This window comes from Ahaetulla prasina, chromosome 4 (genome assembly GCF_028640845.1).
Source record: "Ahaetulla prasina isolate Xishuangbanna chromosome 4, ASM2864084v1, whole genome shotgun sequence".
Taxonomy (NCBI): domain Eukaryota; kingdom Metazoa; phylum Chordata; class Lepidosauria; order Squamata; family Colubridae; genus Ahaetulla; species Ahaetulla prasina.
This window is the reverse complement of record NC_080542.1, coordinates 148,065,586-148,079,373: the sequence shown is the minus strand read 5'-3', so window position 1 is coordinate 148,079,373 and position 13,788 is coordinate 148,065,586. Positions and strand designations below refer to the sequence as shown.

The window sequence follows — 13,788 nt, the reverse complement described above, 5'->3', positions numbered from 1 at the left end:
GATGGAGAGAGAGGAAGGGAGGGAGAGAGGGAGAAAAGAAGGAAGGAAGGAAAAGAGAGAGCAAGAAAGAAAGAAGGAAAAGAGAGAGGAAGGAAGGAAGAAAAAGAGAAAGAAAGAAAGAGAGAGAGAGGAAGGGAGGGAGAGAGGGAGAAAGGGAGGAAAGAAGGAAGGAAAAGAGAGAGCAAGAAAGAAAGAAAGAGAGAGAGAGAGAAATAAAGAGAGAGAGAGAGAAAGAAAGAGAGAGAGAGAGAGAAAGAAAGAAAGAAAGAAAGAAAGAAAGAAAGAAAGAAAGAAAGAAAGAAAGAATCTATGACATGGGAATCACTATCCCTGATTTATCGCCAGTGCTGCTTCCTATCCGCTCTGCTTATTGAGAGACTTTCTCAGCCCACCCCCCCACCCCCCCCACCCCGCCCCCAGACCTCCGTCCAAAAAAGCAGAAGTCAGTAAAAACCCTCTTCTTCTCCTCTCTCCCCCCACTCCTTCCTTACCTCTGAGCAAACGCCCCCTTTCGGGGAAACCCACCCTGGGGAGGGTTTTTTTCCTTTTCTTTTTTCTTTTAGCCGGAGTCAGCCAATGACAAACCGCGAGAGGGAAGGGCTGGGGAGGGGGCAGGCAGGGGTTTATAAAAAGGCAGGGGGAAAGTGGATGGAGGTCACTTGTACTTGCACCCCAAGATCTCCACAGCATGCAGACCGGCTGGGGCAGGTTCCTACTCATGCTCAGCCTCGCGCTGAGTACCAGCGGTTGGATTGCCGAGGGGGAGACCCCCAGCGACCGGGATGCCCTTTCCTCAGCCGTTGAGCTGTATAATCGGAACTCAGGACTGGATTCTGCCTTCCGGCTATTGCAAGTCAAATCTCCGCCAGCCGGGGTAAGTTTGAACCCTCGTCCCCCTTAAATTTGGGACCCCCGTTTTCTGACCCACATGTTCAGCTAGCCCAGCCCAGCCCCAAACATCTGCATCGCGGAATGGCTGGAATTTACAAACCGTTCCTCGACTTACAACTGTAATGGTTTTCACGGATGGGAAAGGCCATTAAGCAAGTGAGTTGAGCTGCATTTGTAGGGAAGGTGATTAAGCGGGTTGAGGGCCCCATTTTGCTGGGGGGGGTGTTGGTGCAGAGGCTGTTAAGCAAATGCCATGGTTCTTAAGTGAATCCAATTTTTCCTAAAACGGGCAGAAAACCATCAAAAATTAACAGTCCGGCAATGGCAACCGTCGTAAATGCGAGTCAGTTGCCAAGCACCCCAAAAGCACCTGACTGCAGGGTGTGAGATTTGACCATCAGAGCTTAGAAAATGCATTATAAGTAGCTCTGGGGAGATCGGCCGTAATTTGGAACGGCCACTAAGCAAGCGGTCGCTAAGCGAGGACTACTTTGCCTTTTTCCTCTGCTGGGGTTGTTCGGCTCCAGGAACCTTCGAATCCAGATCTTCAGAAGCTGGAACTGACCCTGAAGGAGACCACGTGTCCAAATTCTCTGGATTTGAACCTGGACGATTGTGACTTTAAGGAACACGGGGTAAGTTTTCTCTCTTGTTTCTCTACAAATGAACCATTCAACACAAAATTGTCTTGCACAATTCTGTAAATGCCGCTTCCTCTTTCGTTGCTGCCCTCTTTGTTTTGGGCGGGAGAACCTCAAGAAAATCACACTGGGGTGAAAAAAAATATAACACGCACCTGTTCTCTCTATAGGCCGTCCTCGACTTACAACCACAGGGTGAGCAAGACACTGGTTAAGGGAGTTTTGCCCCATTTTTCAACCTTTCTAGGTACAGTGGTTAAGTGAACCCCTGCAGTTATGAAGTTAGTAACATCGTTGTTAAATGAATCCCTGCAATTGTTAAGTTAGTAACGCGGTCGTTAAGTGAATCTGGCTTCCCCATTGACTTTCCCGCAAAAGGGGATCACGTGACCCTTCAGGTCACTGTGACCGTCGTAAATACGAGTCGGTTGCCCGGTGCCTGAATTCTGATCACAAGATCCTGGGGATGCTGCAGTGGTCGTAAGTGTGAAAAACGGTCATAAGTCCCTTTTTTTTAACGCTGTGGTAACTTTGAACGTCACTAAGTGAACTGTTGCAAACCGAGGACCGCCTATACTTCTTTAATTTTTATTTATTATATTTAAGACCTTTACTTTGATTCGGGAATGGACAGAGAATTAAGTTCCTAAGATTGGAGCAGTTACACGTAGCCCTCGATTTACGACCAATCGTTTAGTGACCATTCAAAGATACAGCAGCCCTGAAAAAGTGACTTATTCCTGGTCCTCACACTTACGACCATTGCAGCATCCCCACAGTCCACTTGATCAACATTTGCTTGCTTTGCAACTGGCATGTAAGATAGTCCTTGCCTTATAACCATCCATTTAGTGACCATTTTAAGTTACAACACCACAGGAAAAGAGACTTATTTTTCACAGTTACGACCGTTGCGGCATCCCCATGTTCATGGGATCAAAATTCAGGCGCTTGGCAGCTGACTCGCATTTATGACGGTCGCAGTGTGCCGCCGTCATATGAGCCCCTTTTGCGACCTTCTGACAACTCCATGGGGAAAGCCGGGTTCATTTAACAACTAAAAACTGCAGGGATTCACAACTGTCGCTAGAAAGGTTGTAAAACAGGGCGAAACTCAACTTAGCAACTGCCTTGCTTAGCAACATAAATTCTTGCCTGAATTATGGTCATAAGTTGAGGACTGCCTGTATTTACCCTGGTGGCAGCATCCCAGGATCACAAGGTCACTCTTTGCAAACTTCTGGCAAAGTCAATGGAGAGAGCTGGAATCACACTTAACGGCTGTGTGATTCACTTAACAACTGTGGCCAAAAAAATCTTCGTAAAAATGGATTCTGCTCACTTCTAGCAACCGCTTTGCTTAGCAATTCTGCAGGGGGGGGGCGTCATAAGTCAAGGACTACCTATGTAATGGTGCTCCAAGGTGGGTCAATTGACTCCCAAATAAGTAAGTTGAATCTCTCTTTAGATGCTAAAAATCACCGCGAGATTTTGAACCGGTCACTTTCTCTGAGCCCAGCCAACCTCACAAGGGTGTGGTTGACGTAAGCAAGACCTATCTTCGTCTTCTGTTTCTTGGATACAGGTGGTGAAAGAATGTTCTGGAACTTCCTCGGCCCAGCCGGGATCCCCCGTCCTCCAGATCAAGTGTGACACCATCACTCAAGGAGTAAGTTTCTCGGGAAAGTCTTCCTTTTCCAGGCTTCCGTTGCATTAAAGGTAGTCCTGGACTTACAACCATTCATTTAGTGACTGATCAAAGTTTGGATGCCCTTTGTGGGTGGGTGGCCGTTTTGTGACCGGCGCCTCAATGTCATTGTCGGGAATTGTGAGCTTTTCCATTGATGGAGGTTTCCCCCAAAAAGATTGGACAGCCAGTTTGGGCAAGGTGGGGGGGAGGGGGGTTGGACTAGAAGACCTCCAAGGTCCCTTCCTGTTAAGTTCGGGCAGTGAAGAGGCAGGAGACGATACAAGTGACAACAGCTCTTTATTGTGATCCCAGCGAAAACCAACAGGCAAAACCCCCTCTTTAAATAGTAATTTGGCTGAGGCATCAGCCAATCAGCAATGTGCATTTTTTAGGCATGAAAGCCAAATTTCCCTCCTAAAATTCAAATACATTACACTTCCAGTCGTAGGATTCTGTGTAATTCTATGTCCCATCAGGTAAACAATGGAAGGGCCAAAGGGCAGCCATATTTGCTCAGGTTTTAGAGCATCGGTTGCTGAATATCTGAGTTTGAAGATAGCAGGAAGTCCTGCTCCTTAGAACAGGGGTCTCCAACCTTGGCAACTTTAAGCCTGGAGGATTTCAACTCCCAGAATTCCCCAGCCAGCTTTGCTTTGCTGGCTGGGGTATTCTGGGAGTTGAAGTCCTCCAGGTTTAAAGTTGCCAAGGTTGGAGACCCCTGCCTTAGAAGATCTGGAGAACGTTTGCTTGAAGGTCTCTGTTGTGCCTCGCCCGCCCTCCTCTCCTCAGCCGGGTCCCTCCCATCTCCTACTATCTGAGCCAGAGACTGATAGTGAAGAAGAATGGCCTGGCATGCCTCCAGCCCTGGCACCATGCGTGGACAGACTGAGCAAACAAACCTCCCTCCTACAACGTGTGAGCACGAAGCCAGCCACGAGCTAGAATTGCCGGCAGCAGAGCAGGAGGACGAAAAGACACAGTGGATGGATCCCCGCTTCCGGAGAATGGAGAGGTGATGTCAGCAAAAGGAATGGAGGGGCAGGCCTGGATAAGTGCTGAGTCATGGAGCCACACCCCATGGTCTCTATAAAGGATCTGCTTTTTGGCATTCCTTGAATCAGGCAAAGTCTCATCTGGTTGCTGAAGTCACACCTTGGATTTCTGCCTGCCCTGAGAACTCTGACAGGAATTTGGCAAAGCTGCAGAGGCTTCGTGGCCACGCTTGAGACAGACTTCCCGGCCGTCAGAGGGGGAGGGGGACGCGACAGTCTCCTTTTCTTCTCGTGTGATCCCCATCCTCTTTTCCTGCACCTATCCCATCAACAACTTCCCTAGAGACAAGGAGTTCTAGTCCCACTACAGGCATGAAAGCCAATGGGCCAACCCACCAGGAGATGGGGAGTTCTAGCCTTGCCTTAGGCAGGAAAGCCGACTGGGTGACTTTGCTAGAAAACAGTGATTTCTAGTCCTGCCGTAGACAGGAAAGTCAGTTGGGTGACTTAGGGCCAATCCCTGGAAGAGAGGTGAGTTCTAGTCCCTGTGACCCTATCCATCTTTGGCATTCTGCCTTCCTTCTCCTTCTTCTTCTTCTCCGCGAACTTAAAACCTACTTATTTCATCTTGCTGGATTCGCTTAAATTTTAAATTATCAAATTGATTTTATGGGTTTAAATTTTTTTGTAAATTTTAGAGGGTAATATTATATCTATAAGTAGCCATATCAAATAGGTTTTTTAAGGGTTGTTTTTAGTTTTGTATTGTTGTTTTCTTTCTGTATTTTATTCTTGGCTGTACACCACCCGGAGTCCTTCAGGAGAAGGGCGGTCTATAAATAAAAATATTCTATTCCATTCTATTCTATTCTTATCAAAACCAGCTGAAGGACTCTTGATGAACTTCTGGTCTCACCTTCCTCTCTTCTCCCCTCCAGAACCGTCGTGTCAAACGGAACGATAAAGTCCGCAGGTTCTTCAGGAAGCTGAAAAAACGATTACTCACCGGAGGCGGGTCAGTCATCGCTCACGCTAAGCCGATCAGATTCCATATCGCGTGAGAAGATGCCCAGATGTTCCCACGCACGCCTGGAAGAAGCCCCCACCCAGTGAAGATGGTGAGGCGGCCTTCAAAACTGCACCTTCTCCCAATCTGGTCTTTGAGAGGCCTCCTCCATTCCTTCATCTTCTTGTTTCATAATAAAACTCCTTAAGTTCTGTTCATCCCTGCGTCATGTTTTCTACAGGTAGTACAACCTCGATGTATGACTCCCAACTGAGCCCAGAATTTCTCTTGCTAAGTGAGACATTTCTTAAGTGAGTTATACAACCTTTCTAGTCCCAGTTGTTAAGTGAATCACTGCAATTGTTCAGCTACTCACACGGTCGTTAAGTGAATCCAGCTTTCCCTATTGAGTTTGCTCGCCACAAAAGTGGATCATGTGGTCCCGGGTACAGTCTCAATTTGGATCACGTCACCTTGGGGATACTGCAATGGTCGTAAGGATGAAAAACAGTCACTTTTTTCACCATTGTTGTAATTTTGAACGGTCACTAAACAAACCATCATTAAGTTGAGGACTACTGAGACACATTTGGGCCAGGTAGTTCTTGACTTACAATAGTTCGTTTAGTGACTGTTCAAAGTTCTAATACTGAAAAAAAGTGACTTACGGCCATTTTTCACTCATGACCATTGCAGCATCCCGTGGTCACATGGTGTCCTGCTTAACGACCAGGAGGTCTTGATCCTTAAAATCAGAATCTATCTACTCTCAAGAGTAGTCCTCGACTTACGACCACAATTGAGGCCAACGTTTCCATTGGTAAGCAAGACAGTTAAGTTTTGCCCCACTCTGCGGCCTTTCTTGCCATTGTTGTTAAGCGAATCCTTGCAATGGTTCAGCTATTCACATGGTCGTTAAGTGAATCCGGCTTCCCTGTGGACTTTGCTTGTCAGAAGGCCGCGAAAGCAAATCATGGGACACACCCCAGGATGCCGCAAGCGTTATAAATACGAGTCAGTGGCCAAGCATCCAAATCTAGTTTGGATGACCCCAGGGTTGCTGCAGCGGTCGTTAAGTGTGAAAATCGGTCACAAGTCACTTTTGTAATTCTGGCCACTAAGCGAATGATTTTAAGTTGAAGACTGCATATGTATGCATGTATTTTATTATGTACCAAATTAAAAAATGGAGAAAAAAAGATTTGGTGCAATAAAATATGGGATGGGGAGAAACTTGGATAGGATTTCAAAAGTCTCTTTAAAATTTTCCACAACTTGATTTCTCAGCCTTGACTACTTGAAGACTTCGGATGTGGCGGGAAACAATGGTCCTATATGCATCTCGGAGGTCCCTGTTTTAAGGCGACCAACTACCCAGTTAGAAGCAAATACAGGAAGTCCTTAACTTACGACCACAATCGATCCAAACATTTATGTTGCTAAGTGAGAAGTTTCGTTAACTTGAGTTTTGGCCCCATTTTACGAACTTCCTTGTCACTGTGGGTTTTTTTTTTTGAATTGAAAAAGTTTTACAAAAAAAATTTTCCCCTTTCCCCCCTCCCCCCCTCCCCCCTCCCTTCCCAAAGCCCCTCCCCCGACTTCCTGGAACAAACACAAGTAAAAATAAAGCAAACATATACTAAAAAATTTTCCTTCCTAACTAAATTATAATCCTTCAATGCTCATCAATTCCTAACTTCCCCCAAAACAATCAAAAATAATACATCCTAATCATTCAAAGGCAGTCTGATAACTCTTAGTCTGATATCTGTTTTGAATATAGTCAATCCATTTTTTCCATTCACTTAAATATCTTTCTTGCGTATTGTCTTTCAAAAAGGCTGAGATTTTTGCCATCTCAGCCAAATTGGCAACTTTCAATATCCATTCTCCTATTGTAGGTACTTCTTTTTTCTTCCAATACTGTCCTATTAGTAATCTTGCCGCTGTTATTAAATTTAAAATCAACTTAGTCTCAATTACTGTACAGTCCGTGATAATTCCCAGCAAAAAAAACTTGCGGCAGGAACTTAGAACATTTTGTACAATCCACCAAATTCTTATCCAAAAAGCCTTAATATTTTTACAAGTCCACCAAATATGAAAATATATAGCGTCATCACAATTACATCTCCAACATTTTGCTTGCATATCTGGATATATATATAAAGGCCACTGTGGTTTTAAGTGAATCCCCACCACTGTTCAGTTAGTCACATAGTTAAGTGAACTTGGCTTCTCCCTTGCTTTTCTTTGTCAGAAGGTCACAAAAAGAGGGTCACGTGAACCGGGGACACTGCAACCCGTTGCAAAATTGAGCCAGTTGCCAAATCTCTGGATTTTGTGTGAGTATGCAAAGTCTCCCAAGGTCATTCGCACATACCCTGAATGCTTTAGCAGGTACCGTGTTGCTCCAAAAAGGCAACCCACCTTGAAAAGGAGCCCTAGCACGTTTTTGAGCACAGGCGATCAAATTAAGCCCCACCCACAAAATAGACCTAATTATGACCCCGCCCACCCTGGGGTACGGAGGGTGTACAGGTAAAAAATAAGCTGGGGGGGGATGGAGGGTGGAGCTGCCCTACTTACCAGGCCTCACACACCTCGACACCTGCCCTGCCTTCTTCTGCGGCCACTTGCCGCCACTCGCACGCATTGCCCCGGCCTCCGTTTCACTTTCAAATGCCCGCCAGAAGGCATCTGCAGCCAATAACAGAGCTCCGGAGACATGTGGCCGGCATGACCCAACGCCAAAGGCACACAAAACGCTGTTACTTTCCCGCCAAAGGTGGCCCCTGTTTTTTCTACTTGCATTTTTACGTGCTTTCGAAACTGCTAGGTTGGCAGAAGCTGGGACAAGTAATGGGAACTCACCCCGTTACACGGCAGCACCAGGGATTCGAACCGCTGAGCTGCCAACCTTTCGATCGACAAGCTCAACGTCCTAGCGTCCCCACCAGTCAATAATTAGAACCCTCCAAAAAGAAGGCCTACCCGTTTTTTCAGGGATTGAAAGAAAATAAGACCCAGTAGTCCTTGACTTATGGCCCCAATCGACCCCCAAATTTTAGTTGCTAAGGGAGACATCAGGAATTTTGCTCCATTTTACAATCTTTCTTGCCGCTGTTAAGTGAATCAGTGCAGTTATGTTAACAATACGGTTGTAAAGTAAGCTTGGTTTCCTCGTTGCCTTTGGCGGTCTGAAGCTCGCAAAAGGGGATTATGTGACTCCGGGACACTGCGACCATCATAAATATGAAAGTTGCCAAATGTCTGAGTTACGTGTCGGCACGAACACAAACATACATAAATTGTGTGTGTGTGTGTGTGAGAGAGAGAGAGAGAGAGAGAACCCAAACAACTTCAAAATGAAAGCCATCCACATGGGCCCGAAGGGATATCTATGATTATCTATGATTATGATTTATCCCTTGTTACAGTACTTGTGTGTACATTGAGAGCTTATGCACCAGAGACAAATTCCTTGTGTATCCAATCACACAGCAGCGGTGGGTCTTATCCGGTATGGCAATGAAGATGCTTATAGAATAGAATAGAATAGAATAGAATAGAATAGAATAGAATAGAATAGAATAGAATAGAATTTTATTGGCCAAGTGTGATTGGATACACAAGGAATTTGTCTTTGGTGCATATGCTCTCAGTGTACATAAAAGAAAAGATACCTTCATCAAGGTACAACATTTACAACACAAATGATGGTCAATAAATCAATATAAGTCATAAGGATTGCCAGCAACAAGTTATAGTCATACAGTCATAAGTGGAAAGAGATTGGTGATGGGAACGATGAGAAGATTAATAGTAGTGCAGATTCAGTAAATAGTCTGACAGTGTTGATGGAATTATTTGTTTAGCAGAGTGATGGCCTTCGGGGAAAAACTGTTCTTGTGTCTTGTTGTTCTGGTGTGCAGTGCTCTATAGCGTCGTTTTGAGGGTAGGAGTTGAAACAGTTTATGCCCTGGATGTGAGGGATCTGGTGGACTGGTAGCAATAAAAGTAACCTGGTTCTAAATGTTTATAAAACAAAAGGGAGCATCGTAGAGTTTAGAAAAAGCTGGCATGGTCATACTCCATTCAGTATCAAGGATACAGGATGTAAAGGTGGCCAACAGTATTAAGAGTCTGGGGGTGCAGATAATTAACAACCTGGTCTCTCCACACATCATCCTTAGTGAAGCGTGCAAACCAGCGTCCGCATTTCCTGCGTCGGATGAAGAGAGCATGTCTTTCTCCTTCTGTCCTGGCTACTGTTTACAGTGCAACAGTGATGCAGTTTGGTTTGGTGGCAGCAATGCCTCAGATAGAAAGTCCCTACAGAGAGTGGCGAGGACAGCAGAAAGTCCTTACAGAGAGTGGTGAGGACAGCAGAGAAAATTATAGGAAGCTTGCTTCCCATTATTCAGGATGCTGCTTACAAGCGCTATGTACTTAGAGCCCGAAGTATTGTTAGAGACCCCAACACCCACTTTATGATCTGTGTCTGTTGCTCCCCTCTGGGAGGAGGTTTCGAAATATTTCTAGGACTACCAGATTCTGGAACACCTGTTTCTTATGCTATCTGTCTAGTAAACTCGCAAGATTCATTTCTCTTGCCATGTACATGTAAACATCCGAACTAGAGTGTGTTGCTTTTCTGTGTCATATACGTGAGTATATACATACATTTCTATTTATTTATTTAGTCATGTTTTATGTAGTGTATATTGGAGGTGGAGACCCTTTGAGAGCTGTATGCCACGAAATTTCATTTTAATGCATGCCGATTATTGTGCATTCAAAGTGACAAAGTTATTCTAAGTCTAATTTTTACGGATAATTTTTTTTTTAAAGAATGAGGGCCATAAAACGGCCAGGTCCGATTTTAATTTTATGCATACATTAACTGAATCTTGTGATTTTTATCTTCCTTCCATCTCCCAAGCTCACTCGCACTTACCCTTATGTATAGTGGTCCTTGACTTACAACCACAAATTTTGTTGCTAAGCGAGACAGTGTGAATTTCCCCCCTTTTTACCAACTTTCTCACCCCGGTTGTTAAGTGAATAGCTCTGCAGTGGTTAAGAACACGGTTGAATCTGGCTTTCCTGTTGACTTCGCTGATCTGAAGATCGCTAAAGGGGATCATGTGACTCCGGGACGCTACGACCGTCATAAATATGAATCAATGGCCGAGCGTCTGCATTTTCATTGCCTGACCGTGGGGATACTGCAACAGTCATGTGAAAAAGACTTAAGCCCCCTTTTTTCCAGGGCCCTTTGTTACTTGGAACGGTCCCTAAGTGAATTGTCGCAAGTCCTCCGATTTCTAAAGCGATGTGGTACGTCCGTTTTCAGCCAAATTTAGCAGCCACCGAGAACGCGCTGGCGAAGGAAATAAAGAGACTCACAAAGCCCTTTGGATTTAAAGTTAAATATATTTGCAAGAGGGAGAACAGAGATACGGTCAGCTCCCCTCTTCTCTATACAGAGGCTTGGTCCACCCCACCCCACCCCACCCCCAAGGATCATGGAATGGTCCACATACATGATTTCACATTAACACGTGTCTACGGTTTTACATTCACATGGAGACGCTCGCCGAGGTGATCTGACCGCCCTCAGCAATCTGGAACACAGCTCACAATGTGTTAAAAGAGCCGAGATTCATTTGCATCCGTTTCGGCTGGAGGAGCATTTACAGGGTTGTTCACGTATGATGGAGACACAGAACACAGGCGGGAAACACGAGAGTCCTTCTAGACACCCTCTAGAAACCCCTTCCTGGTTTCAACGTTGGCTGGCCTTCGCAGAAAAAAAAACAAAAAAAAAACAAAAAAAAACCCTTTGGGCCGCACGATCCGCCAATAATCCTCTTTGCTGGATTTTCACAACCATGTGTGGCGACTGCAGGAACCATGGTGCTGGGAAAAGGCCTACGAGCTTGGTAGGGCACAACTGTTTCGGGAGCTTCCCATTTGATAAAACAAGGATTTCCAAGGCTGTTAAACAGGGACGTTTTATTACAAACTAGGTAACATCATCAGTGCTAAGAGGAGACGGGGTACGCAGGGAGGAAGAAGATGACTGTGGGGTCCTTTCCCTGGCCTTTTACAAAGCTAGGAGGCTGGGGAGCTAAACAGATAATACTCTTATAAACACTGATGATGTTACCTAGTTGGGTCACGAAACGTCTGCAAAAAATACCACCAACCTCAGAGAGCACCCAGGACCTCCCACAGGCGTTCCTCCTCCTCCCTGCAACCTCCCTTCCCCTCTAGCACTGATGATGTTACCTAGTTGGGTCACGAGACGTCTGCAAGGAAAATAACCCAGCCTTTGGGTTAAACCCCTGTCTAAAACGGCCTCTTCGTACTTCCAACATTTTCAGTGCTTTTAGCCAGCTGTATATTGGAACTGAAAAACCGTGCAGGGGGACACAAACACACACACACCACTCTTTCCAAGGAAAAAAAATTGTGCTCTTGGTTTCAGCTAAGAGGGTAGGGTTTTTTTTTTCCCTTAATTGCAAAGAACAAACCAGCATAGAAAAAGAAATTTGGCCTGATTTTTTTTAAAAAAAAACAAATACGACACCACCTGGATGGCTTCCCTCCCCCACCGTTTCTTACGCAACCTATTAAAACAGCTGTAATTTGGGTACGTGAGGATTTTTACATTCTCCCCCCCCCCTCCCCTGGCATGTGAATCTTGTTCATTTTACCCAATTGTTTGCCTTCCCTAGCTCGATTCCTGGCTTCATTCAAGGACAGCCGTTACAATTGTGCAGCAAATTGTAGGGTTTCTTGTTAGCAGCAAAACTAAAAGGAAAACCCAACGAATGCAAAACGTAAAATGTAGAGTTTCAGGAGGATTTCTACGTGGATCGAATCAGAAGCCAGATACTTGGGCTGAGATAAGTCAACCAGAATTTAATCAGAATTATAGGGACAGGAAAGTCATTTCTGTGCCAATCAACCATAGACGTTTCTGGTTGCGAATTGTGCGGTTGTGTTAGAGAACCAAGACCAACGAATTCCTGAGCCCACACCAAAATGATTTCTGATATATATTTTTTTTCCCTTTCCAAATTCAGGATGGATACTTTAGCTGGCAGAATGAGACACAGCAAGTCTCTTTTTGGGATGCAAGCTTTATCTCGGCTTGTTGTTACGCCCGAGCTGCAAGCTACCTCTGAAGATGAAGGATGGGGATCCTCTCCTGAATTTTGACGGTAAGCAAGGAAGTTGCAAATCAAAACCAATTTTCCAAACTCGGGTTGTCCGTGATAAACCCAGGTGGTCCCTACGAAGGCCATATCGTTAGGTACTTATGGGAGGTGCAGTCCACCCCAAAGGTTGGGGACCATGTTAGAGAAGGCTGTTTGTCAAACCGTGCCGACTTCCTTGGGAGGTCCTGCCACACGTGGGTGAGGAAATGGCAGAATGTGCTAGAAACCCATATGTTTATCCCAAACTATGGTATGATATGCTGGTCAGGGTGGCGGGGTACCAGATGCAAGTAAACGAAAGTTATTTTGCCCGTCATTGTAGTGTTTTACTCATTCAGAGGGGGAGGAAAGTCTCTCAGCCTCCTCGGGGGGGGGGCAGGAGAAGGAAAACAGAAGAAGGAAGGAGGAGGAGGAAGAGAGAAGGGGATGAAAGAAAAGGGGAAGAAGAGGAAGGAAGAAAAGGGGAAGGGGAAGAGGAGGGAGGAAGGAGAAAGAGAAGGAGGGAGGAAGAAGGAAAGGAAGAAAAGAGGAAGGGGAAGAACAGGAAGTAGGAAGAGGAGGAAAAGAAGGAGAAGGAGAGGAAGAGGGAGGAAGAAGGAGAAGGAAGAAAAGGGGAAGGGGAAGAGGAGGGAGGAAGGAGAAAGAGAAGGAGGAGGAAAGGGAGAAGGAGGAAGAAGGAGAAAGAGGAGGAAGAGGAGGAGAGGAGGGAGGAAGAAGGAGAAGGAAGAAAAGGGGAAAGGGAAGAAGAGGAAGGAGGAAGAGGAGGAAAAGGAGGAGGAAGAAGGAGAAAGAGGAGGAGGAAGAGGAGAGAAGGAGGGAGGAAGAAGGAGAAGAAAAGGGGAAGAGGAGGGAGGAAGGAGAAAGAGGAGGAGGAGGAGGAAGGAGAAAGAGGAGGAAGGAGGAAGAAGGAGAAAGAGGAGGAGAAGAGAAGGAGGGAGGAAGAAGGAGAAGGAAGAAAAGGGAAGGGAAGGGAAGAGGAGGAGGAGGTGGAGGAAGAGAAGGAGAAGGAGGAAGAAGGAGAAAGAGGAGGAGGAGAAGAGAAGGAGGGAGGAAGAAGGAGAAGGAAGAAAAGGGGAAGGGGAAGGGGAAGAGGAGGGAGGAAGGAGAAAGAGGAGGAGGAGGAGGAAGAGAGGGAGGAGAGAAGGGGATGAAATAAAAGGGGAAGGGGAAGGAGGAGGAAGAGGAGGGAGGAAGGAGAAAGAGAAGGAGGAGGAGGAGGAAGAGAGGGAGGAGGAAGGGAGGAGGAGGAGAAAAAAAAGAATTGATCAGTATTAACAGTAATACTTATGACCTTTCTTCTCTTCCTCTTCCTCCTCCCCATCTTTTCTCACCCGCC

General features: G+C 45.7%; 1 protein-coding gene across 1 annotated transcript; it reads left to right on the top strand.

The window, feature by feature from the left end:
- The first annotated feature begins 639 nt into the window (after nucleotides 1–639).
- Nucleotides 640–5,436, top strand: LOC131196755 (cathelicidin-6-like). The gene is made up of 4 exons (XM_058179996.1): nucleotides 640–874; nucleotides 1,419–1,526; nucleotides 3,118–3,201; nucleotides 5,153–5,436. The coding sequence occupies exons 1-4, from the start codon at nucleotides 689–691 to the stop codon at nucleotides 5,273–5,275; spliced, it is 501 nt and encodes a 166-aa protein (XP_058035979.1). The 5' UTR covers nucleotides 640–688; the 3' UTR covers nucleotides 5,276–5,436.
- The last annotated feature ends 8,352 nt before the right edge of the window (nucleotides 5,437–13,788 follow it).

Excerpts from the sequence above, each read along its gene's own strand:
- LOC131196755 (XM_058179996.1), top strand. The coding sequence starts at position 689 with ATGCAGACCGGCTGGGGCAGGTTCCTACTCATGCTCAGCCTCGCGCTG. Across the intron at positions 875-1,418 it reads TCAAATCTCCGCCAGCCGGG|GAACCTTCGAATCCAGATCT; the intron begins GTAAGTTTGAAC and ends GTTCGGCTCCAG. Across the intron at positions 1,527-3,117 it reads GTGACTTTAAGGAACACGGG|GTGGTGAAAGAATGTTCTGG; the intron begins GTAAGTTTTCTC and ends TCTTGGATACAG.